We start from the raw sequence: 26,356 nt of genomic DNA, 5'->3' as shown, positions 1-26,356 counted from the left end.
GATTTACCATATCCTTATTCATTGTCCTACATACAGGGATATTATATCCTTTCATTTGGCATCTCACAAGAATAGTGATCCTGGTGGATCGATAGGGCCTTTCACACAGTCCCCCCCAGCGCAAAGGAGAGCCTCTTTGAGTCAACACGAAACGTATTTTTCAGTCTTTTCTCTTCATCGTTATTGTCTTTGCTAGATCCCTATCACCCAGATAAAGGCTACACGCCGAAACGTCGGTGGTATGAGGGACGTTCTTTTGTTACCCCTTTTTTTCACAACATAAAGACATTAAATTCAAGCAAATTTTCCTCTATTCTTTCACGTGTGCCGAAGTTTCTCTATTCTATATTGGCTAATTTTTACTTCAGAGCACCGTCCCACACGGTTGAGCCGGGCTTACTCTTTATCCATCTGACAACATGACCTGATTAATAAATAATAAATAAACATTTGGCAAATTCTGAAAGCAAGAATGGCTGCTCTACTCTGTTGGTTTTCTGATAATCGGCAAAACTTGGTTTACCATTTAAACATTTCAATTATTCACAACATGAAAAAGGTTCCTTCCCTGTGCGGCTTCTTCAGATGTTTAACAAGATCTGATTTCTAAGAGTTACAGTTTCCACATTCAGAACATAAAAATGATTTATTTGGTGTGATTTTTTTGATGGTAAACAAGTTGTGATTTCCTAATAAAACATTTACCACATTCTGGGCATGAAAATGACTTCTCCCCTGTGTGACATCTTTGATGCCTAACACAATGTGATTTCCTAATAAAACATTTACCACATTCTGGGCATGAAAATGGTTTCTCCCCTGTGTGAGATCTTTCATGCATAACACAATGTGATTTCCGAATAAAACATTTCCCACATTCTGAACATGAAAATGTCTTCTCCCCTGTGTGAATTTTCTGATGTGTAACGAGATGTGATCTCGCAATAAAACATTTCCCACACTCTGAACATGAAAATGTCTTCTCCCCTGTGTGAGATCTTTGATGCGTAACACAATGTGATTTCCGAATAAAACATTTCCCACATTCTGAACATGAAAATGGCTTCTCCCCTGTGTGAATTTTCTGATGTGTAACAAAATTTGATCTCGCAATAAAACATTTCCCACACTCTGAACATGAAAATGTCTTCTCCCCTGTGTGAGATCTTTGATGGATATTAAGATATGATTTCCGAGTAAAACATTTCCCACATTCTGAACATGAAAATGGCTTCTCTCCGGTGTGATTTTTCTGATGTGTAACAAGATATGATTTCTGAATAAAACATTTCCCACATTCTGAACATAAAAATGGCTTTTCCCCTGTGTGAATTCTTTGATGCGCAACAAGATCTGATTTCCGAATAAAACATTTCCCACACTCTGAACATGAAAATGGTTTCACACCTGTGTGAATTCTTTGATGCTCAACAAGATCCGATTTCCAAATAAAACATTTCCCACACTCTGAACATGCAAATGGCTTCTCCCCTGTGTGAATTTTTTGATGATTAGCAAGGGTTATTTTCCGAGTAAAACATTTTCCACATTCTAGGCATGAAAATGGCTTCTCCCCTGTGTGAGTTTTTTGATGTCTAACAAGGTTTGATTTCCAAATAAAACATTTCCCACATTTTGAACATGAAAATGGTTTCTTCCTTGCAGGAGCAGTTACATGTTCCACATCCTTTCTGTACTTTTCATTTTGCTTAAAATTCTGTGATAAATCGGACTTTTGGACTTGTTTGAAAACATCAGATGATAAAGCTTTCCGATGAAGGACTGGAGGTATATCTGTGACAACAGCATACTCTTTATATGTATCATGTGTGATACTTTGATCATCTGTTTTAAATTCTGAAGATATTAGATTTCCATCTGAACTCCCAATACAGTCATCTGCTAAAAATAAACAGTTATTATTTCTTAATGATATTATCTTGAAATTAATTTATTTTTTAAACCATGACATCAGAAATTAAATTAGGAAAAAATGTATTCTGAATCTGTTGTCCAATTTCGATATCTAAAGCGGGCTTTACACGCTACGATATATCTAACGAGATGTCGGCGGGGTCACGTCGTTAGTGACGCACATCCAGCGTCGTTAGTGATATCGTAGCGTGTGACAGCTATGAACGAGCAGAAATACTCACCTTCCCGTTCATCGCTGAAACGTCGCTCATTTTCTAAAAATCGCACGTCCTGTTGTTCATCGTACCTGGGGCAGCACACATCGCTCCGTGTGACACCCCGGGAACGATGAACTGCAGCTTACCTGCGTCCCGCCGGCAATTCTGAAGGAAGGAGGTGGGCGGGATGTTTACGTCCCGCTCATCTCCGCCACTTTGCTTCGATTGGCCGGCCGCTGTGTGACGCTGAACGTCCCTCCCCCTTCAGGAAGTGGATGTTCGCCGCCCACAGCGAGGTCGTTTGGAAGGTAAGTACATGTAACGGGGGGTTACAACATTGTGCAAGACGGGCAAAAAATTGCCCGTGCCGCACAAACGATGGAGGCGGGTGCAATCGCAAATGTGATCGCATGACATATTGAAACGTGTAAAGCAGGCTTTAAGCTGCTTTCACACTTGCGTTGTGTCTCATCCGCCTTGTCCATTGCTGCGTCGAAACGATGCATCCGTCAATTTTTGTGTTGCTAACAGATCCAAAGGATGCGTTATTTTGCAGGCATCCGTCAGCGGCACTACCACCCCCATCATCACTGCACAAGGAGGTACTACCGCCCCCATCATCACTGCACACACCGGCACTACCGCCCCCATTATCACCACACACACACAGGCACTACCACCATCATCGCCGCACACACACCGGCACTACCGTCCCCATCATCACCGCACACACCGGCACTACCGTCCCCATCATCACTGCACACACCGGCACTACCGCCCCCATTATCACCACACACACGCAGGCACTACCACCATCATCGCCGCACACACACCGGCACTACCGTCCCCATCATCACCGCACACACCGGCACTACCGTCCCCATCATCACTGCACACACCGTCACTACCGCCTCCATCATCACCGCACACACACAGGCACAATTACTCCCATCATCACCGCACACACGCAGGCACTACCACCATCATCGCCGCACACACACACAGCGGCACTACCGTCCCCATCATCACTGCACACACAGTCACTACCGCCTCCATCATCACCGCACACACACAGGCACAATTGCTCCCATCATCACCGCACACACACAGGCACTACAACCCCCCATCATCACCGCACACACACAGGCACTACCTCAGTGACATCCCCGCTGACCGCGCGAATCACTTCAGTTTCTGCATGGAGCTCAGAGAGTGGCGGTGTTCTACTGCTGCTACTGTCAGCTTCTGATGTAGCAAAGCTGAAAGCGTCATGGGACCTCATGTGGATTACGTCGGACCTTGGAGGGGTATTTGGGGGATTAATAAAGTGGTAAAAGAGGGTGTTGTCTTTTATTCCAGATAAAGGATTTTTTTTGGGTGTACGTGTTTATTTACTTTCACTTACAGGTTAATAATGGGTGGTGTGGGGTGTGGACTGACCGGAGATGCAAGAGGAAGCTAAGAGGGAGAGCTCCTGGAACTGCCGATTATCCTAACTTCTTCTGGGCCGTGAAGAGGACAAAAATCATCCGTGCAGCAACCAGAGACCACCCTGCACTTACTGCACAGCTTGGACAGTGGTTACATGGCCGGGCGGACGAGCAGGAGGCAGAAGGAGGCGGCGGCAGGAATGGAGGGTACTGCACAAAATGGTTGTGGGACACAGACACCAGCCTCCAAAGCAGGGAGAGCTGCAGCCATGCACGCTGCTGAAAAACTGTCTGAGTACGCCAGGGGCACAGAACGCGGGCCTCCCACAGTACACAGGGATGAGGGAGCTGAACGGGGGAGCTCCAGGCAGCACAGCCCTCACAATACAGTGGAGGAGGAAGGAGGAACTAGTGCAGACTCATTATTATTACAGCAAGGTTTGCAAAACAAGCTGGAGCCCCCTGCATCCATGCATAATAAATGTCCCCCTGAGCCTGCCACAACTTTGCAGGGTGCTGAGCCCACTCTGAAAGACGTGCTTGCAGCTATAGCTCAAAATGGCTCCACGATGACATCCCTCAGCTTCCAGATGGGCCAAATCATGGAGGAGTTATCAGGTGTGAAACAGAGCCTCCAAAAAGTGAATGACCGCATGATGGCATCAGAGGGAAGAATCAGTGACAAAATGCCCCAGGTTACCCGTGACTCCCGAAGGCATGATCAGCAACTGGCATTTCTACTTAACAAGACAGATGATTTAGAAAATAGACTGAGGAGAAACAATGTGCGGCTGATAGGGGTTCCAGAAATAACGGAAGGGACAAATTCGTCAGAATTCTTTGAGAGATGGCTACAAAAAGTATTTGACGCAGAGGTCCTATTCACCCCTGTATGCTATAGAGAGAGCCCACTGAGTGCCCACCAGACCCCTGCCTCCGGGAGCTCCTCCAAGACCTGTCCTGGTGAAACTACTACATTATAGAGACCGGGATGCGATCCTAAGAGCGGCTAGAAACAAAGGGTCCATAACGGTGGACGGCCACAAAATATCCGTCTTTCCTGATGATTCAGTTGAAATTTCAAAAAGAGCTCAATTCACAGATGTCAAACGACGCCTGAGAAATGCACAAGTCTCATACTCCATGCTGTACCCAGCAAAGCTCCGGTAGCTGCACTGCAAGAGACATTCTTTTTTTGAAAATCCTAAAGATGCTCTCAGATGGCTCAACATGAATGAGCAACAGCTCAGGCAAAGTCCACAACGTTGATATGTAACCCTTTAAGGACTTTATGGGTGATGAATACTCGACTTTCTGCTGCGATTACATAGGATTGGCCCAGTGGATAAAATTATTATGATACCCATTGATTGGTTCCAGCGGAATTCCCTGGAAGAGGAGTTTGGGTTTCTTCTTCTTTCCCTTTTTCACTTCCAGAGACTGTTTTTGTTTTTCTCACTTCCCTGCAGTTTTCATTGTTCTCAGGCTTTTTTTTCTTGCCTTAAACCATTTTGGGAAGTGGGAATTTTATTGTCTCTCTTGTTTCGGCTTCAGGATGGACTGGTGCCTCAGTTTCAACGTTTATGTTGTGGGACAACTGTTAGATGTGGGGGGGGGAATATTTTTGCAGCTTTAATGATGCTTTTATATTAATGTCTGCTAATGGTTCTCATGTGGTTCAGGAAGGTGGATGAGGGTTGGAACTCTTTGCCGGGTTTGACTGCCTGCACTACATACGCATACCACCAGGATGGCGGGTAGGATTAACATTCTTTCTTGGAATGTCCGTGGCTTGGCGGACCCCACAAAAAGAATAGCAGTAATGGAACAGGTCAAATCCCACTTTCCAGCAATCATCTGCCTACAGGAGACACATTTGGAGGGCGACAAAATAGCATACATGAATCGCTCATGGGTGGGCCATTGTTTCCACTCAACCTACACAGCTCATTCCAGAGGTGTCAGTATTTTAGTCCACAGAGCAATCCCATTTGAGATCATTTCATCCACAGTAGATCAGGAAGGTAGATTCATTTGTGTGCACTGTAAAATATTTAACAAGGAGCTCCTTCTGATAACAGTTTATATACCGCCTCCATATAATAATACTGTTATGAACAAAATTACGGAAATGATTAGCAAGACCCCCAATGTACAGGTGGTGTGCACGGGGGATTTCAACATCATTCATCCACATTGGGACAAACACAATGCGGGTTCTCACTTAGAACACTATCCTAACTCCAAATTTGGGGACACGGTGGCTTAACTGGCACTTTCAGATATGTGGCAAATCAGAAACCCTGGAATCAAGCGATTCTCGTGTTATTCCAAAACACACAACTCTCTGTCCAGAATAGACCTGATCTTGGGCTCAGAGGGTATACTAGCAATGGTGGAAAACACAGAATACCTTCCTAGAGGTTTATCAGACCATTCCCCATGGTTGACATGACTTAATATTTTACCCGGACTTGATCTTACCTGTAGCTTGTGGTCCTTTAATCCTTTTTGGCTACAGATTATAGATGTGGGCCCGGTTGAACTAGCCCTTGAATACTATTTTCAGGACAACTGTACTGGAGAGATGTTGCTTAACACTGTTTGGGATACCATGAAGGCCTGTCTGAGGGGGTCACTGATACAGGGGGTCAGATCATCTAAAATTAAGTCGGCACAATTTGAAATTTTTCTTAAAGAATGGGTCCAGACGACAGAACAGAAGTACATTCTGTCAGGGGATACACGGGACTTACTGGAATGGAGGGAGGCACAAGAAGCATATGATTCTCACATTAAGGAACGGGCCACTAACAAAAGACTTTTTTCACAACAGAGATTCTTTGAAGAGGGCAAAAAAGCGGGTCATTTATTAGCGGTGATTGCTAAAGCACAAAGGGGAACACATTTGTGGGGGCGCTAAGGGACAAAACCGGGACCATAGTCAATCAACCTGACCAAATTTTGGCTACCTTCTCTGAATTCTACGAACAACTTTACAGTACTAAACTGCAATATGATATGAAACAGATAGCATCTTACATGAAAGACATCCCCTTGCCCTCACTTTCAGATGAGGACCGGGTATACTTAAACAGTCCACTCACACTGGAAGAGTTGCATTTAGCAGCATCATCCATGCCCAATTATAAGTCACCGGGTTCAGATGGGATCCCCACAGAGATTTACAAAAAGTTTGGAGACATCCTGCTCCCCCAGCTGCTGTTGACCTTCCAGCAAGCAGCCAAAAATGGCTCCTTGCCCCAATCGATGCAAGAAGCAGTGATAGTTGTCATACCTAAACCTGGCAAGGACCCCCTCATCCCTGACTTTTATAGACCTATCTCTCTGTTACCTACAGATATCAAAATAATAGCTAAAGTACTAGCTTCCAGACTTAATAACGTTATACTTTCACTAATCCATTCGGACCAGTCGGGGTTCATGCTTTCCAGATCAATGGTAGTGAATATACGACGGTTACACCTCAACCTACAATTGCCAGTTGATAACTCAGGGGATAGAGTAATTTGCTCCCTAGACGCCGCTAAGGCTTTCGACTCTATTGAGTGGGAGTTTCTCTGGGCAGTACTTGACAGATTTGGACTGGGGAGGGATTTTATTTCCTGGGTAAGACTTCTATATAATAACCCTACTGCTAGGATCAAAGTTAATGGATGCCTTACTTCTCCTTTCTACCTAGGTAGGGGCACCCGCCAGGGATGCCCGCTATCCCCCTTACTATTTTCTCTGGCCGTTGAGCCTATGGCGGCAATTGTTAGATCCAATCCAGACATAACAGGGTTCAGGAGGAAAAAATAGCCTTGTACGCAGATGATACACTCCTTTTTCTGGCCAATGCAACATCATCACTGCCAAGGGCAATGGGGGTTATACAAGAATTTGGGAAGTACTCATGTCTATTAATCAACTGGTAAAAGTCTGTATTACTTCCGGTGGATGGAACCACAAACTCACCTAACTACGTACACTCGGGCCTACAGGTTGTTGCCCAGTTTAAATATTTGGGGATAATGGTTACCACTCGTGTTGATGATTTTGAGAGTCTCAAGCTAACCCCCTATTCTGTCGAAATTTAAGGATGAGAAGGAAGTCTGGTCTCGCCTGCCCTTCTCAGCAGCTGCCCGCATTAACCTTATCAAAATTATCTGGATGCCCCAACTACTATACAAGCTACACAATTCTCCACAATGGACCACACAAAGATTTTTCCATAAGGTAAATGCATTATTCCGGGAATTGATCTGGGGCGGACAGATGCCGCGCATTAGGCTCGAGACCCTGCAGAGGGATAAAAGTAGTGGAGGTCTGGCGGTACCCAATCCATGGGTTTACTATTTGGTGGCTCAGTTTCAGCACATTCGGGGATGGGAGGACCCTGGAGGGGGGGGGGGGGGCACAGTATATGATTCTACAAAAATATTTTCACTCCACTAGTCTATACGAGGTTCTAGAGGCAGGAGGCTTCGGAGCTGCTGCTAATAGTTGCCCAACCCCATTACTAATCCAAAAACTTTGGGATAAAAAACTAAAAAACTACAAGACATTCAGGGAATTTCACAATATACCTCTATATGGAGAACTCCATGGTTACCTAACATGCATCGTTTAGAGGGGTTTGGGAGCTGGGCTCTGAGAGGGATAAATAGATTCACACATATTGTGGAGGGGGCCAACTCAGAGGCTTCCCTCAGTTGCAAGCGGAGTTTGGGATCCAGAATTCGGAGTTTTATAAGTACTTACAACTGAGACATGCCTATCACGCAGAAATCTCTATTACGGGTAGAGCATTGGAGCAGAACAAAGTCATGCAACATCTAGAGGCTCAGCGGGAGTGATCTCTCGTTTATATTGGGACCTATTATATCTGGTGCACCGGAGTTGTCCAGTAAACGCAAAAGAAAAATGGGAACGAGCTATAGGACCTATTGAGGACAACCAATGGGTAGAAATTTTAGAAAGAATTCCTAGTCTATCATTGGGGGAGGCATACAGACTGTCACACCTGTACGTTATTCACCAAGTATATCGCACTCCTAGATTCCTGTTTGATATTGGAGTTAGAACTGACCCCTTCTGCCCGCGATGCAAAATATGTTCCGCAGATCTATTACATATGATTTGGTCATGTCCTGAAATTGACCATTACTGGAGAGAGGTTACAGAAATAATCGATAGAGTATATACGATAGAGACGAGCTTAACTCCCTTTGTATGTATTTTGGGATACGTGGAGGATTTACCTTTGGAGGAGGAGGGCAAAGTGGCCGTATCTAGACTATTATATATTGCCAGGAAACTAATCGCTCAACACTGGATCTCGGACCACAGTCCTACAATATATGAATATGTCAAAAAAGTTAATTGGGTGATAAATGTGGAGAAATGTATATACCGGAAAAGAAATGGCGTCATCAAATTTGAAAAAATATGGGCACGATGGATAGACGGGTCAGGGTTGGCTTCGAGGGAACTGATTAGGTTTAGATTGGACTTACTCTAAATTGATAACAAGGGGCAAAGGGCGAGAAATTTCTGCAGAACTTATCTATAATGATGACGGAGGTTTGGGGAGAACAGAGAGCATGGGAACAGGTTAGATTCTTCATCAAAAATGACATTTAACTGTGTACAATGCCAAACAAAGCAAAAACTCAAAGAAAAACAAAAGTCTAATTGGATTAATTGATAAATGTAATAATGGTACTTAAGAACTTTTGTCCAGGCATGTGTGGAGCTGCAGATTTAAGATTATCTCTCCTTTCTACAAGACTGTTTAATGTTTGTTGGGGAGGGGAGGGTTGGGAGGGGGGTAGAGGCTGGGTAGCCTCCAATGTTTATTTGGTTGTAACTTGTAAAACTTTAATAAAAACATTTAATTAATAAAAAAAAAGTCACATATCTGGTCTCAATCCCAGGTTTGGCTCAGACCCTTAATGGAGTTTGAAAAACTTTAGATCAAAGAAGAAGCTCCTTCTCATTGTGTTTTTCTGCGGAGTAGGTTGTTGAGGGAAGCAGAACGCTTAAATTCCCTGGTTACATTTCAGGGGACATGGGAACAGGGCTCAATAGATCATTTTCTCCTGCCACGTGGGATGATTCTACTTGCGTATGACTCGCGTGAATCTTGCATTGCATCACCCAGCATGGCCGCACACTCTCCTCAAGGAGCAGGTTGGTTGCATGTATTTCCATGCAGCTGCACGCTTGTGTCCAGAGAGCGTCAGGCCATGTCGGGTGATACCGATGCGAGACTCGCAGGAGTCATACACAAGTGCAACTGTACCCTCAGCCTGCTTCTTGCTCTGTATAGACGCTTGTCTGTACAAAACGATGAAGCAGGCTGACGCTGACAGTGACAGTCAAAGTTCAGTCAAGTCCATGGCTGAGCCATGGACTCGGGTGAACCCTGACGTCACAGAGCACAGCTGAAAAAAGCCGGAGACTGCTGAGTGACGAGCAGTGCAGTGAATACAGCCGGAAGTTAATGATCAAACCCGGAAGCAGTAGCGGCCTGTAGACAGCGGCTGAGCGGGTCAGCAGGACGCGTTGAGGGACCGGAAAGTGTAATCATAATGTTTATAATAATGTGCCCCTGGAGCTGAACTGTAATACAAGCTTCCCAGGAAAACTCATGTTCGGGACCTTGTGCCTGAACAGTATATGTCCAGTATGGACCCTGAACTGTAAAAGTTCACCCATCACTAGTCAAGAGTCACAATAAAACTACCTATAAAGCTGTTAGAGTGAAGATAATGAGCAGGTGACAGTCAAACAATATTTATCACTGGCTGTAAAGGTCCAGTCACACTAAGCAACTTACCAGCGATCCCAACAACGATAGGGATCGCTGGTAAGTTGCTAGGAGGTTGCTGGTGAGATGTCACACTGCGACGCTCCAGCGATCCCACCAGCAACCTGACCTGGCAGGGATCGCTGGAGCGTGGCTACACGAGTTGCTGGTGAGCTCACCAGCAACCAGTGACCAGCCCCCAGTCTCCTAGTTACAGCACACATCGGGTTAATTACCTGATGTGTGCTGCAGCTACATGTGCACAGAGCAGGGAGCAGCGCACACTACTTAGTGCTGGCTCCTTGCTCTCCTAGTTACAGCACACATCGGGTTAATTAACCTGATGTGTGCTGCAGCTACATGTGCACAGAGCAGGAGCCGGCACTGACAGTGAGAGGCGGAGGCTGGTAACAAAGGTAAATATCGGGTAACCAAGGACAGGGCTTCTTGGTTACCCGATGTTTACATTGGTTACCAGCCTCCGCAGAAGCTGGCTCCCTGCTCACTGCACATTAGTTGTTGCTGTCTCGCTGTCACACACAGCGATCTGTGCTTCACAGCAGGACAGCAACAACTAAAAAATGGCCCAGGACATTCAGCAACAACCAACGACCTCACAGCAGGGGCCAGGTTGTTGCTGGATGTCACACACAGCAACATCGCTAGCAACATCACAAAAGTTGTTCGTTACCAGCGATGTTGCTAGCGATGTTGCTTAGTGTGACAGGGCCTTAACAGGCTGGTAAGGTCTGAAACCTGCATTCAATCATGTCGGATGGTCAAAATATAATCTGCATTTGGATAAGACAAGACATATGTATCAATTAGTAAACAATAAAACCTCATAGATGACATGGGATTTTCATTTCTATATATACTGTGTTAGGAGCATTGTGTTTCTGTCATGATGAAGAGCTTTTCTTTGCTTGAACGCATTGACGTTTCATTGCTCTCTACATGCCCTAATATATTTTCATCATGGGCTTTTTAATTTTGTAATAATAAATTTCTACATTTTATATGCTGCTGCTGGATTTTTCATCTCTATTTTTTGCTATTTACCTGTGAGCCGGATCAGGTCATCCATGCACCGGTATTTCTACTATTTTCTCCAGTGAGACGTTTTTCCTTTTTCATACATGACATCTGATAAGTGTTGGAGATGTGACTCAGCTGTGGGCAATATGACCAATATTTGGAGGGGCAATATGACCAATATTTGGAGGGGCAAGTTTTGGACTCAATCTTTGACCTCTTTAATAAACCCTTTGGAACGCTTTTTATGGCCAGAAAATTGATAGCTCAGTATTGTATTTCCGACCAAACCCCCACAATCGCAGAATATATAAATAAAATTAATTGTCTGGTAAATCTGGATAAAGGCATATATTGTAAAAGGAACTGTGTGCTTAAGTTTGAAAAAATACGGGCCCAATGGATCAAGGGTTCGGGGCTAGCCTCGAGAGAGCTGGCTAGATTTCGTTTGGGTCTATTTTAATAGCTACTGTGGAGGTGTAAGGGTTCAACCTAAAAGAAATTAATGTATAAGGGAGTGATGTGGTGAACAGCACGGAAAGTTTAGATACTAAACTTACTGCTAAAATTCACTTTAATCTGAACTTGTAAATTATTAATGTATCTCGGACATTATCTGACGAGCAGTATTTACTGTAAAGAGCTGCATTATTCTGTATTTTTTTCCTTATGAAAATGTTTGTTTGGGGTCTGTAAGTAGGGGGGAGGGTTGGGTTTAGGTAAGAGGCAAGTTAGCCTCTAATGTGGGTTTGTTTGTATATTGAAAATCTTAATAAAAACATTCTAGTTAAAAAAAAAAAAATCACTTGGTACAACACTACGTACTCTCCAGAAGCCGCGTAGCTTTCAGTATTGCCAATGTCAGTTTCATCAATCAAGAAAGGTCTCTTCTGAATATCTCTGACAGCAATGAGGCAAGTCCTCCCTGGACACTGGAGATCGTCCTCTCCGCTCTAAGCTGGAATTGGCTGAATCTGTGGACTTTGTAATACCGATGGAAAATGTAATAATTTCATATGATTGGCTCCGTTCTGAGTCTTATGAATATGAGGACATGGTTACCCCGGTCTTCCTTCAGCTCTCCTGACTTTGGGACTTGGTAACCAATCCATGTTACATCTAGTAATGATATAAGGCTTTTTGTAATTGAATTGGGGCTTTTCTTCCCTTATTGTGCTCCCTAATGTGTTACCATATTTTATGTTTCATGGTGTGTGTTCTTCTTCCTACACCCTAGCACCATTTGCTATGACGTTCTGTTTTTTATTCAAATAGGATTGTAAAAAGTATTTGATAATTATTGAATGAATAAATAAATAAAAAAACTTATTAAACTATAAACAATAAGAAATAATTGTAAAGTCTACTAATGTTCTCCTGTCTAAGAAAATGAGAAAGTTTTCAATTTCTGGTAATTCTTAGGTTACACCGTCCCTGGCCTTTATGCCCGAGATCGGAAATACTAAATCTTCTAATGGTCCCATGTGTAACTCAGAGGCTGCAGATCTATTTCACATGTATTGTGACTGCCCGGAAAGGAGGAATTTCACTGGGGTCTTGTCATAAAAGGGAAGTTTGGCAAGAAAGACTGGACCTTTGTAACGACCCGATCAGCACATTCAGCAGAAGGGAGATTAGGAAGATTCATCAATAAGATGCCGAGATTCTAGGAAGTCACCAGCATCATTACCCTCCGCTTTCTCTTAGGGGTCCACCATACAGATTAGATTCTTCTTCCCAGGATTTTCTAAGTTGTCTGCACATTCTACGTACACTGTCATTTGGCTTTGCAGATTAGAGATCTGGGCAGCTAAGGGTCAACATCTTCTAATTTCAGGGGATAGGATGGATCCTACCTGTAAGATCTGGCTGATACAGATCTCACTCCAACAGAAGGGCGTCCAATGCCCAAAATAATGGGGACAGTTTTGGGTGGAGGAGCATGTGCTGGTCTAGTTGCAGAATGGTGACCATTTGATATGGCCGGACTACAACCCTGATAAAGCAGCCACAGTCGGTGACTGAGAAGAATCTGTGACTTCTCTGCATTTAGTGGTCACTACTCACCTGGGCGGTTATCTGTAGGAATCTCCTCTTTACTCCGCTCATCACCCCTCACATATGTCTCTGTAGTATTAATATGGGTCAGATCTTCACCCTGAAACAAATATTGTAAAAGTCACAGACAGATGGAGAAGTCCCATCTATGATCAGCGCTAATCCTGCCATCTCCACCGCTCTCATTACACAAGTATAACACATATAATACTGGAGGATAAAACAAGACTGAGCACAAGACCTTCACAGCCGTCTACACATCATAGGGGGATTTCATGGCTCCTTCTCTCCATCTACCTGATGATCCTGAGGCACATCGGGATCTTCTTGTTTACAGTCCTGTGGGAGAAGAGGACGGGGACATCTCTCTGGTGTTGTCCTCTTACTGGATAGAGCTGGAGGAAACACATCCTGAGGAACATCGGGGTCTTCTTGTTTACAGTCCTGTGGGAGAAGAGGACGGGGACATCCCTCTGGTGTTGTCCTCTTACTGGATAGACCTGGAGGAGACACATACAGGGGCTGAATTCATTCCTTACATACAGATAATTATAGGCCGTGTGTATTTAGTCCTGTCTATTACCTGGTGATGTGAGGGGCTGGGGAACCTCCATCATGACGTCCTTGTACAGATCTTTGTGTCCTTCTAAATACTCCCACTCCTCCATGGAGAAATAGACGGTGACGTCCTGACACCTTATAGGAACCTGACACATACAATGATACCGTCACCCCCGATCCCTTCATAGCGTTACTGTATAATGTCCCAGCAGTGTCACCTCTCCAGTCAGCAGCTCAATCATCTTGTAGGCGAGTTCTAGGATCTTCTGGTCATTGATGTCCTCATGTATCGGGGGGTGAGGTGGAGGCCCCGTAATTGGGCTCAGGGGTCTTCCCCATCCCTCAGACACAGGGGCCTGACAGCGCTCACTAGAGGTCTTCTTCACTACTGTGTAATCCTGGTTATGGAGAGACACAGTAATAAATCTCACTCCAGACATTTCCAGAGTCCTCACCTCTCCAGTTCTGTCCATCTGTTATTCCCATAGATAAGAATGATGTAATGTGACGTCATCAGAATCTCTCACCTCTCCAGTAAGCCGGAAGAGGATCTCTAGGGTGAGGTGTAATATCCTCTCCGCCATCTTGTCCCTGTCCATATCCATCCTTGATAGGTCAATCAGGAGAATTCTCTTATATAGAAGATCTCCACTGAGAGGATCCGATATTGTAGGGACCTGAATGGGGAGAAGATGGCGATGTGGCATCATAAAGAATCCGCTGTAATAATACAATTACTGGAGATAACCGTTCACTAGATAGGGATGATTGCTGCGCTGCCATGAGGAGTCCAGACTAAGGGGCACTTTGCACACTACGACATCGCAAACCGATGCTGCGATGCTGTGCGCGATAGTCCCCGCCCCTGTCGCAGCTGCCATATCGTGTGATTGCTGGTGTAGCGAACATTATCGCTACTGCAGCTTCACATGCAGTCACCTGCCCTGCGACGTCACTCTGGCCGGAGAACCGCCTCCTTATTAAGGGGGCGGGTCGTGCGGCGTCACTGTGACGTCATACGGCAGGCGGCAAATAGTAGCGGAGGAGCAGAGCAGAGCGGGACTTAAACATCCTGCCCACCTCCTTCCTTCAGCATAGTCGGCATGAGCTGCGGGTAGCAGGTAAGGTGATTTTCCTCGCTCCAACGGCTTCACACAGCGATGTGTGCTGCCGCAGGAGCGAGGAACAACATCGTACCGTCGCAGCAGCGTAATTATGGAATTCCCCGACACTACACCGATGATACGATTACGACGATTTTGCGCTCGTTAATCGTATCATCTAGGATTTACACACTACGATGTGAAAAGCGACGCCGGAAGTGCGTCACTTTCAACATGACCCCACCGACATCGCAATTGCGATGTCGTAGTGTGCAAAGTGCCCCTAACTCTGCTGCCTCATTACAGTGAATGGATCTTTTGGGGGTTTCATCAGAATCATGTCATTTGAAGAATTACATGTAAACCGGTCATGCTAATAGGTTTAGGAGAAGGGTGTAGCCTCACTGTGTCCTGAACCGGGCTTACCTGGAGGGGCATGATTAAGTGCCTACCCAGTCATCACCAGAACCTCTGAGGTTGGACTTTGCTGACAGTAGGCACCAGTTACCAATACAGGGCAGTCCCTGGTTGTTGTGTTCCACCAAGAGGCTGAGCGGTGTATCATGAGAAAGATGGGGTGGGAACCACTGCCTCTAGGGAAGAACAGGAAGGATAAACCCTGTCACTTACTCTGAGCAACCCTGAGCTCCCCGATGTCCCAAGACAGGTTCTTTCCCCATGTGCGGCAATCATGTGTCTATCCCTGTCTTACCCTAATCACATCCGTGTCTAGTGAGCAGGGCAGGAGGAACACTAGTCCTGCTTTATGATAATGACACAAAAGGAAAACGACAGGTAAAAGAAAAAGGAACTGCATTCCCAAACAAGTAGTAAAAAAGGGGGATGGAAAGAGAAATGAATAAAAAGGGAGATGATCAATAGGAAGACACCAAAGAAAACTTCCAGGCAGCAATCTCCAGGATCAAATTCAAAACAATTTCTCTTTCCATGGCTCACACCTCCATGCCAGCACCATGGAAAAGCAAGTTATCACTGGCACCTACTGAGGTAAAGTGGTGAGTACTTATACCAGGGGAAGTGCAGAAATCAGAACAGCTGAGACAACTCAGGACGGTAAGCCAAGAAAGACACAAAGGTCTGCTTAACCCTAGCAGCGCCTCCACAGGGATAGTCTGCACAGCTAAGTGGAAGGCAAAGCAGATCCAACTAGTGCTGGCTTGCGCTGCAACCTTCTGACCCATTGGATAGGAGCGACCTCTCTCTGTCTGATAACTTGGTGTCAAAACCCTGATGTAAGTGTTCAGCATAGAGAACGAGATAAATGTGATCCAAAAGTCACAGACAGATGGAGAAGTCCCATCTATGATCAGCGCTAATCCTGCCATCTCCACCGCTCTCATTACACAAGTATAACACATATAATACTGGAGGATAAAACAAGACTGAGCACAAGACCTTCACGGCTGTCTACACATCATAGGGGGAATTTCATGGCACCTTCTCTCAATCTACCTGATGATCCTGAGGAACATCGGGGTCTTCTTGTTTACAGTCCTGTGGGAAAAGAGGACGGGGACATCTCTCTGGTGTTGTCCTCTTACTGGATAGAACTGGAGGAGACACATACAGGGACTGAATTCATTCCTTACATACAGATAATTATAGGCTGTGTGTATTTAGTCCTGTCTATTACCTGGTGATGGGAGGGGCTGGGGATCCTCCATCATGACGTCCTTGTACAGATCTTTGTGTCCTTCTAAATACTCCCACTCCTCCATGGAGAAATAGATGGTGACGTCCTGACACCTTATAGGAACCTGACACATACAATGATACCGTCACCCCCGATCCCTTCATAGCGTTACTGTATAATGTCCCAGCATTCCCAGCAGTGTCACCTCTCCAGTCAGCAGCTCAATCATCTTGTAGGTGAGTTCTAGGATCTTCTGGTTATTGATGTCCTCATGTATCGGGGGGTGAGGTGGAGACCCCGTGATTGGGCTCAGGGGTCTTCCCCATGCCTCAGACACAGGGGCCTGACAGATCTCACTAGAGGTCTTCTTCACTACTGTGTAATCCTGGTTATGGAGAGACACAGTAATAAATCTCACTCCAGACATTTCCAGAGTCCTCACCTCTCCAGTTCTGTCCATCTGTTATTCCCATAGATAAGAATGATGTAATGTGACCTCATCAGAATCTCTCACCTCTCCAGTAAGCCGGAAGAGGATCTCTAGGGTGAGGTGTAATATCCTCTCCGCCATCTTGTCCCTGTCCATATCCATCCTTCACGGGGCAATCAGGAGAATTCTCTTCTATAGAAGATCTCCAATGAGAGGATCCGATATTATAAGGACCTGAATGGGAAGGAGATGAGCCGATCTGTAAAATTAATGGAGATAAGGAGGTGAGATATAATTTGGGAACTAATAAATATTCAACATGAAATGTGCTATGTAAATAGTACAACTGTAAAAGTAGCACATTATCTGAACGGAAAAATAACATAGTAATTGCTCCCGGAATAAGAGTAGGAAAATACAAAAGAGCAAAAACAAAACATTTCCCAGTTTTTCGGTTAAGAACAGGGAATGGAATTAGGATTCGATGTGTTGTTGTTTCTAACGGAAGAAGAGGGGCCACACATGGCATACGGATCTGTGCACTCGCTGACGCACAATTTACCACCCATTTCTTGTATGAAGGCAACAAAATGGGAAAATTAACCCCATTATAAAATGTGCCCACATTATATTTCACTCCTAAACTGGAAAAATTATGTAAATAAATTTTTTTAGATTTTCTAAACTGGTTTCGGAGCTCGTAGACTTTAACCCCTTAATGACCGCGGGCAGTAAAATAATGTCCTAGCGATCATAGTGTTAATCCCCTCCCGCTGCTGCCGGCAAGCAATAAAGAAATAAAGTGTATACCGGCCCCCAGCATCGCAAAATGTCCATGGTTTTAGCTACCAAGGGTAGCTTAGACCCTGGAGAGCAAGATTCAGGCTGAAAAAATGATTTATCTCCCATCTGGCATGATCAGTCATGTCAGATGAGAGATAAGTCGCCTCCCCCCGGTCCCCCGATGTGGCCAGAGTGCCCCCCCAGTCCCACGCCCCACCCGATCATCTAAAATGGCCGGCACACACGCTGCGTTCATCCTCCTTCTCTGAGTTCTGTCGTATCTGACATGTCAGATGCGACATCAAAGTTCTCCCCAGGTCCAGCCAGGTCACCCCGTCAATCCCCGGTCTCTCGTTGCCTCCTGCAGTGACGATCCCCCACGATCCCTCCTCTGCCTTCTCAGAAGATGCTGGCCACTTGTGCAGTGAGGCACTCAGATGGCTCCCTGCTAGTAGTGACACTGAGCTACTGCAGCTCACACTGCCATACTGTGGACCCGGGGAGTGTGAGTGTAGCACCACTGCAACCACACTCCTCACATGGAGGGTTTGCACTTCCAGAAAATGGGGGATACATTCTCTGAGCATGCCCCCCATATTCTGGAAGGGCCATAGTCATCGTAGGACCTCCAAAATGGATTACGGCGGATCAGATTTTTTTTTCTTTTCAATAAATTGGTGAAAGAGGGAATGTGTTGGGGAGTGTTTTTCCAAATACATTTTTTTTGTCTTTTTTTTATTACTGACTGGATTAGTGATGTCGGGTATCTGATAGACGCCGTAAACCCTAACCCCAACCATCCCATTTATTACCCCATTTGCCACCGCACCAGGGCAATGGGAAGAGCCGGAGCGAAGCACCAGAATTTGTGCATCTAACGGATGCGCCACTTCTGGGCGGCTGCGGCCTGCTATGTTTAGGCTGGGAAGGGCCAAAAAACCATTGTTCTTTCCACCCAGAGAATAAAAGACCACAGCTGTCCACTTTACCTTGGCTGGAAATCCAATTTTGGGGGGGAACCCACTTTTTTTTTAATTACTTATAAATTAAAAACAAACCAACATTGGGAGACCTTCATATTGGAATACCAGCCAAGGTGAAGCTGCCAGCTGTGGTCTGCAGCCGTCTGCTTTACCCTAGCTCGTTTTTTTTGTTTTGATGTTTTTTTTTTAATTATTTATTTAATTTATTCTTTTTTTGGGCTAAATACAAGGTTAAACACCCTTTAGTGCCACATGAAAGTTACTAAATGGTGCCAGCTTAGAATATGCAAAGGGGTGGGACATTATATATGTGTATGACATCTATTTATCTAGCCATCTATCTATCCTAGCTTATTATGCTGTGTGCCTATGATCAACATTTGCAGTGGTTTGGACGCAGAGTGTTTTGACTGTGATGTTGTGCAGTACAAGCGCAGTAGCGGGATGTTTAGAAATCTCATGCCCACTGTGCTTCTTTTCTCTGCAGCATTCTGTATTTTTCGGATTATAAGACGCACTTTTTTCCCCCCAAATGTTGGGGGAAATTGGGGGGTGGTGCGTCTTATAGTCTGAATGTGGCTGCGGGGAATGAGGGTGCTGCGTTGGAGCGGGTCATCGGGGGCACAAGCAGGCCGTAGCAGCGCCTGCCGTGACCATGTGGGCCCACTCATTTCATATGTACCCTCCCGGCCATCATCTCTCAGCGCTGGCAGGTGGGCGGGATGATGGGCGGGGGGTGCGCGCATAATTAACAGCCGGCCGTGATCACCCTTGGCAACTACAGCCTGGAGTGATCACGTGCGGCTGTATTCACTGCCCCCCGTGCATCATTATCAGCGCGGGGTGCAGTGAATCAGTACACTCACCCGTCACCATGTGCGGAGCCGTCCCCCTGCAGTATCGCGATGTCTTCCTGTCTGTGCCGGTCAGCTGATCTGTGTAGAGAGCGGTGAGCACAGCGATGACGTCATCACTGTGTGCGCCGCTAGTGTCCACACAGATCAGCTGACCGGCACAGACAGGAAGACATCGTGAACCTGCAGATAACGGTGACGGCTCCACACACGGTGATGGCTCCACTCAGAGGCGCTGCTGCTAAGACAGAAAGGAAGCTGATCGGTGCTGCAGGGTGTGAGGAAAGGTGAGTATAAACGTTTATTTGTTTTTCTGTGCCATAGGATACAGGCCATATACCAGGATGGGGGTATTTTTTGAGCAGGATGGGGGTATATAGCAGGATGGGAGTATATGAGCAGGATGGATGGGGGTTATATGAGCAGGATGGATGGGGGTTATATGAGCAGGATGGATGGGGGTTATATGAGCAGGATGGATGGGGGAATATGAGCAGGATGGCTGGGGGAATATGAGCAGGATGGATGGGAGTATATGAGCAGGATGGATGGGGGAATATGAGCAGGATGGATGGGGGTATATTATGAGCAGGATGGATGGGGGTATTTTATGAGCAGGATGGATGGGGGTATATGAGCAGGATGGATGGGGGTATATGAGCAGGATGGATGGGGGTATATGAGCAGGATCATATACAAGGAAGGAGGATCGTTACCAGAATGGGGTACCTTAATAGAGAATTTGGGGACATTACCCCCATAACAGTGTCAGCAGCAGATCCTCGCCCCACAAGTGTGTCATAACCACATTTTTTGGTTAAAATTTTATTTTCCTATTTTCTGCCTCTAAAACCTGGGTGCGTCTTATGGTCCGAAAAATACGGTAAAATGACCTACGGCGCAGCTTCCTGAGACGCAGGATGTCAGTTTATGCTGTGGAGAGGAGTGTGTTCTTCGCAGGGAGAATAAAGTCCGCAGCGGCCTGAACCCGGATCGTGGGTACGGGCAGTTGCATTCTCTTGTGGACACCGGCATCTGCACAGAAAGGCTGACACTGAGTCCTAGACGCAGTGCCGCCGGATTATGGGCACATAGCCTAAAAGTGAGAAGTTTGGCACTACAGCAACATTTTTTTGAACTACCTGTGAAGTCAAAATGCTCACTGTAACCCTGAATAAAATTCTTGAGTGGTGTAGTGTCCAAAATGGGGTCACTTGAGGGGGGTTTCTGCTGTATAGGTACCTTAGGAGCCCTGCAAATGCGACATGGTGCCCGCCATTTATTTCAACTTTTCCAAAATTCACATGGTGCTCTTTCTGTTCTGAGCCCTCCTGCTTGTCCAAACAAAGGTTTTTGGCCACATGTGGGGTATCACTGAGCTCATAAAAATTTGGTTAAACTGTGGGGTCCACTTTTTGGTGTTTCCTCTTGAAAAAGTGAGAAATTTGGTGGTAAAGCAACATTTTTGTTAAAAAAATGAATGTTTGCAATATGACGACCTAAGGTTATCAAATTTTGTTAAGTACCTGTGGGTTCAAAGTGCTCAATATACCCCTGGGTAAAATTTATGAGTGTTCCAATTTCCAAAATGGGATCACTTGTGGGGGAGCTCCACTGTTTAGGCACCTTAGTGGCTCTCTAAACACGACATGGCATTCGCTAATGATTCCTGGTAATTTTACAGTCAAATGGCGCTCCTTCCCTTCCGAACCCTTCCGTGCGCCCAAACAGTTGATTTCCACCACATATGAGGTATCTGTGTACTCAGGAGAAACTGCACGATACATTTTATGGTGTATTTTTTCCTGTTACCCTTGTGAATAAAAGCTATCTGGTTAAAGTAACAATTTTGTGGTAAAACATTTTTTTTTTTTATTTTCACGGCTCAATGTTATAAAATCCTGTGAAGCCTCCGGGGGTTCCATGTGCTCACCAAACATCTAGAGAAATTCATTGAGGGGTCTAGTAATAAACCGTGGAGCCCACTTTTTGGCGTTGCCTCTCGAAACCTGTCAAAGCGACACTGGTCAGAATTGTAGAAAATGGCCGAGTCATAAAGTACAAAACTGGCTCCATCCTTAAGGGGTTAAACTGAATGTAAATGAGCCGGTCAGGAATAGCGAGAAACTGGTCTTGAACTGGTTAAAGTTGAAAATAGTTGAGAAACGAAGGGGTTAATGATAATGATGACCCCAAAATAACAAAGACCCTGCACCTACCTCCACCTGCAGAGCCGCACACTAGATATATAATAACCTGCACCTACCTCCACCTGCAGAGCCGCACACTAGATATATAATACCCTGCACCTACCTCCACCTGCAGAGCCGCACACTAGATATATAATACCCTGCACCTACCTCCACCTGCAGAGCCGCACACTAGATATATAATACCCTGCACCTACCTCCACCTGCAGAGCCGCACACTAGATATATAATACCCTGCACCTACCTCCACCTGCAGAGCCGCACACTAGATATATAATACCCTGCACCTACCTCCACCTGCAGAGCCGCACACTAGATATATAATACCCTGCACCTACCTCCTCCTGCAGAGCCGCACACTAGATATATAATACCCTGCACCTACCTCCACCTGCAGAGCCGCACACTAGATATATAATACCCTGCACCTACCTCCACCTGCAGAGCCGCACACTAGATATATAATACCCTGCACCGACCTCCACCTGCAGAGCCGCACACTAGATATATAATACCCTGCACCTACCTCCACCTGCAGAGCCGCACACTAGATATATAATACCCTGCACCTACCTCCACCTGCAGAGCCGCACACTAGATATATAATACCCTGCACCTACCTCCACCTGCAGAGCCGCACACTAGATATATAATACCCTGCACCTACCTCCACCTGCAGAGCCGCACACTAGATATATAATACCCTGCACCTACCTCCACCTGCAGAGCCGCACACTAGATATATAATACCCTGCACCTACCTCCCCCTGCAGAGCCGCACACTAGATATATAATACCCTGCACCTACCTCCACCTGCAGAGCCGCACACTAGATATATAATACCCTGCACCTACCTCCACCTGCAGAGCCGCACACTAGATATATAATACCCTGCACCTACCTCCACCTGCAGAGCCGCACACTAGATATATAATACCCTGCACCTACCTCCACCTGCAGAGCCGCACACTAGATATATAATACCCTGCACCTACCTCCACCTGCAGAGCCGCACACTAGATATATAATACCCTGCACCTACCTCCACCTGCAGAGCCGCACACTAGATATATAATACCCTGCACCTACCTCCACCTGCAGAGCCGCACACTAGATATATAATACCCTGCACCTACCTCCACCTGCAGAGCCGCACACTAGATATATAATACCCTGCACCTACCTCCTCCTGCAGAGCCGCACACTAGATATATAATACCCTGCACCTACCTCCACCTGCAAAGCCGCACACTAGATATATAATAACCTGCACCTACCTCCACCTGCAGAGCCGCACACTAGATATATAATAACCTGCACCTACCTCCACCTGCAGAGCCGCACACTAGATATATAATACCCTGCACCTACCTCCACCTGCAGAGCCGCACACTAGATATATAATACCCTGCACCTACCTCCACCTGCAGAGCCGCACACTAGATATATAATACCCTGCACCTACCTCCACCTGCAGAGCCGCACACTAGATATATAATACCCTGCACCTACCTCCACCTGCAGAGCCGCACACTAGATATATAATACCCTGCACCTACCTCCTCCTGCAGAGCCGCACACTAGATATATAATACCCTGCACCTACCTCCACCTGCAGAGCCGCACACTAGATATATAATACCCTGCACCTACCTCCACCTGCAGAGCCGCACACTAGATATATAATACCCTGCACCTACCTCCACCTGCAGAGCCGCACACTAGATATATAATACCCTGCACCTACCTCCACCTGCAGAGCCGCACACTAGATATATAATACCCTGCACCTACCTCCACCTGCAGAGCCGCACACTAGATATATAATACCCTGCACCTACCTCCACCTGCAGAGCCGCACACTAGATATATAATACCCTGCACCTACCTCCACCTGCAGAGCCGCACACTAGATATATAATACCCTGCACCTACCTCCACCTGCAGAGCCGCACACTAGATATATAATACCCTGCACCGACCTCCACCTGCAGAGCCGCACACTAGATATATAATACCCTGCACCGACCTCCACCTGCAGAGCCGCACACTAGAGATATAATAACCTGCACCTACCTCCTCCTGCAGAGCCGCACACTAGATATATAATACCCTGCACCTACCTCCACCTGCAGAGCCACACACTAGATATATAATACCCTGCACCTACCTCCACCTGCAGAGCCACACACTAGATATATAATACCCTGCACCTACCTCCACCTGCAGAGCCGCACACTAGATATATAATACCCTGCACCTACCTCCACCTGCAGAGCCGCACACTAGATATATAATACCCTGCACCTACCTCCACCTGCAGAGCCACACACTAGATATATAATACCCTGCACCTACCTCCACCTGCAGAGCCACACACTAGATATATAATACCCTGCACCTACCTCCACCTGCAGAGCCGCACACTAGATATATAATAACCTGCACCTACCTCCACCTGCAGAGCCGCACACTAGATATATAATACCCTGCACCTACCTCCACCTGCAGAGCCGCACACTAGATATATAATACCCTGCACCTACCTCCACCTGCAGAGCCGCACACTAGATATATAATAACCTGCACCTACCTCCACCTGCAGAGCCGCACACTAGATATATAATACCCTGCACCTACCTCCACCTGCAGAGCCGCACACTAGATATATAATACCCTGCACCTACCTCCACCTGCAGAGCCGCACACTAGATATATAATACCCTGCACCTACCTCCACCTGCAGAGCCGCACACTAGATATATAATACCCTGCACCTACCTCCACCTGCAGAGCCGCACACTAGATATATAATACCCTGCACCTACCTCCACCTGCAGAGCCGCACACTAGGTATATAATACCCTGCACCTACCTCCTCCTGCAGAGCCGCACACTAGATATATAATACCCTGCACCTACCTCCACCTGCAGAGCCGCACACTAGATATATAATGCCCTGCACCTACCTCCACCTGCAGAGCCGCACACTAGATATATAATACCCTGCACCTACCTCCACCTGCAGAGCCGCACACTAGATATATAATACCCTGCACCTACCTCCTCCTGCAGAGCCGCACACTAGATATATAATACCCTGCACCTACCTCCACCTGCAGAGCCGCACACTAGATATATAATACCCTGCACCTACCTCCACCTGCAGAGCCGCACACTAGATATATAATACCCTGCACCTACCTCCTCCTGCAGAGCCGCACACTAGATATATAATACCCTGCACCTACCTCCACCTGCAGAGCCGCACACTAGATATATAATACCCTGCACCTACCTCCACCTGCAGAGCCGCACACTAGATATATAATACCCTGCACCTACCTCCACCTGCAGAGCCGCACACTAGATATATAATACCCTGCACCTACCTCCACCTGCAGAGCCGCACACTAGATATATAATACCCTGCACCTACCTCCACCTGCAGAGCCGCACACTAGATATATAATACCCTGCACCTACCTCCACCTGCAGAGCCGCACACTAGATATATAATACCCTGCACCTACCTCCACCTGCAGAGCCGCACACTAGATATATAATACCCTGCACCTACCTCCACCTGCAGAGCCGCACACTAGATATATAATACCCTGCACCTACCTCCTCCTGCAGAGCCGCACACTAGATATATAATACCCTGCATCTACCTCCACCTGCAGAGCCGCACACTAGATATATAATACCCTGCACCTACCTCCACCTGCAGAGCCGCACACTAGATATATAATACCCTGCACCTACCTCCACCTGCAGAGCCGCACACTAGATATATAATACCCTGCACCTACCTCCACCTGCAGAGCCGCACACTAGATATATAATACCCTGCACCTACCTCCACCTGCAGAGCCGCACACTAGATATATAATACCCTGCACCTACCTCCACCTGCAGAGCCGCACACTAGATATATAATACCCTGCACCTACCTCCTCCTGCAGAGCCGCACACTAGATATATAATAACCTGCACCTACCTCCACCTGCAGAGCCGCACACTAGATATATAATACCCTGCACCTACCTCCACCTGCAGAGCCGCACACTAGATATATAATACCCTGCACCTACCTCCACCTGCAGAGCCGCACACTAGATATATAATACCCTGCACCTACCTCCACCTGCAGAGCCGCACACTAGATATATAATACCCTGCACCTACCTCCACCTGCAGAGCCGCACACTAGATATATGGCTGCTCTGTGCTTACAGGACTTGTGATGATGTCACATGGAGGGGAGGAGTCAGGGGTCACATGATCAGCTCCTCAGTGTATGCA

The 26,356-nt window shown here is 46.3% G+C and overlaps 1 protein-coding gene across 1 annotated transcript in view; it reads right to left on the bottom strand.

Moving 5' to 3' along the window:
• Window positions 1-341: 341 nt before the first annotated feature.
• LOC142258976 (uncharacterized) overlaps window positions 342-26,356 on the bottom strand; it is a 45,233-nt gene continuing 19,218 nt past the window's right edge. Inside the window, 1 exon segment of the mRNA XM_075331519.1 lies at window positions 342-1,658. Coding sequence (XP_075187634.1) covers window positions 647-1,658 — 1,012 coding nt within the window. The 3' untranslated portion in view covers window positions 342-646.

This window comes from Anomaloglossus baeobatrachus, assembly GCF_048569485.1.
Source record: "Anomaloglossus baeobatrachus isolate aAnoBae1 chromosome 5 unlocalized genomic scaffold, aAnoBae1.hap1 SUPER_5_unloc_20, whole genome shotgun sequence".
NCBI classification, from domain to species: domain Eukaryota; kingdom Metazoa; phylum Chordata; class Amphibia; order Anura; family Aromobatidae; genus Anomaloglossus; species Anomaloglossus baeobatrachus.
This window is presented reverse-complemented; position numbering and strand designations above follow the sequence as displayed.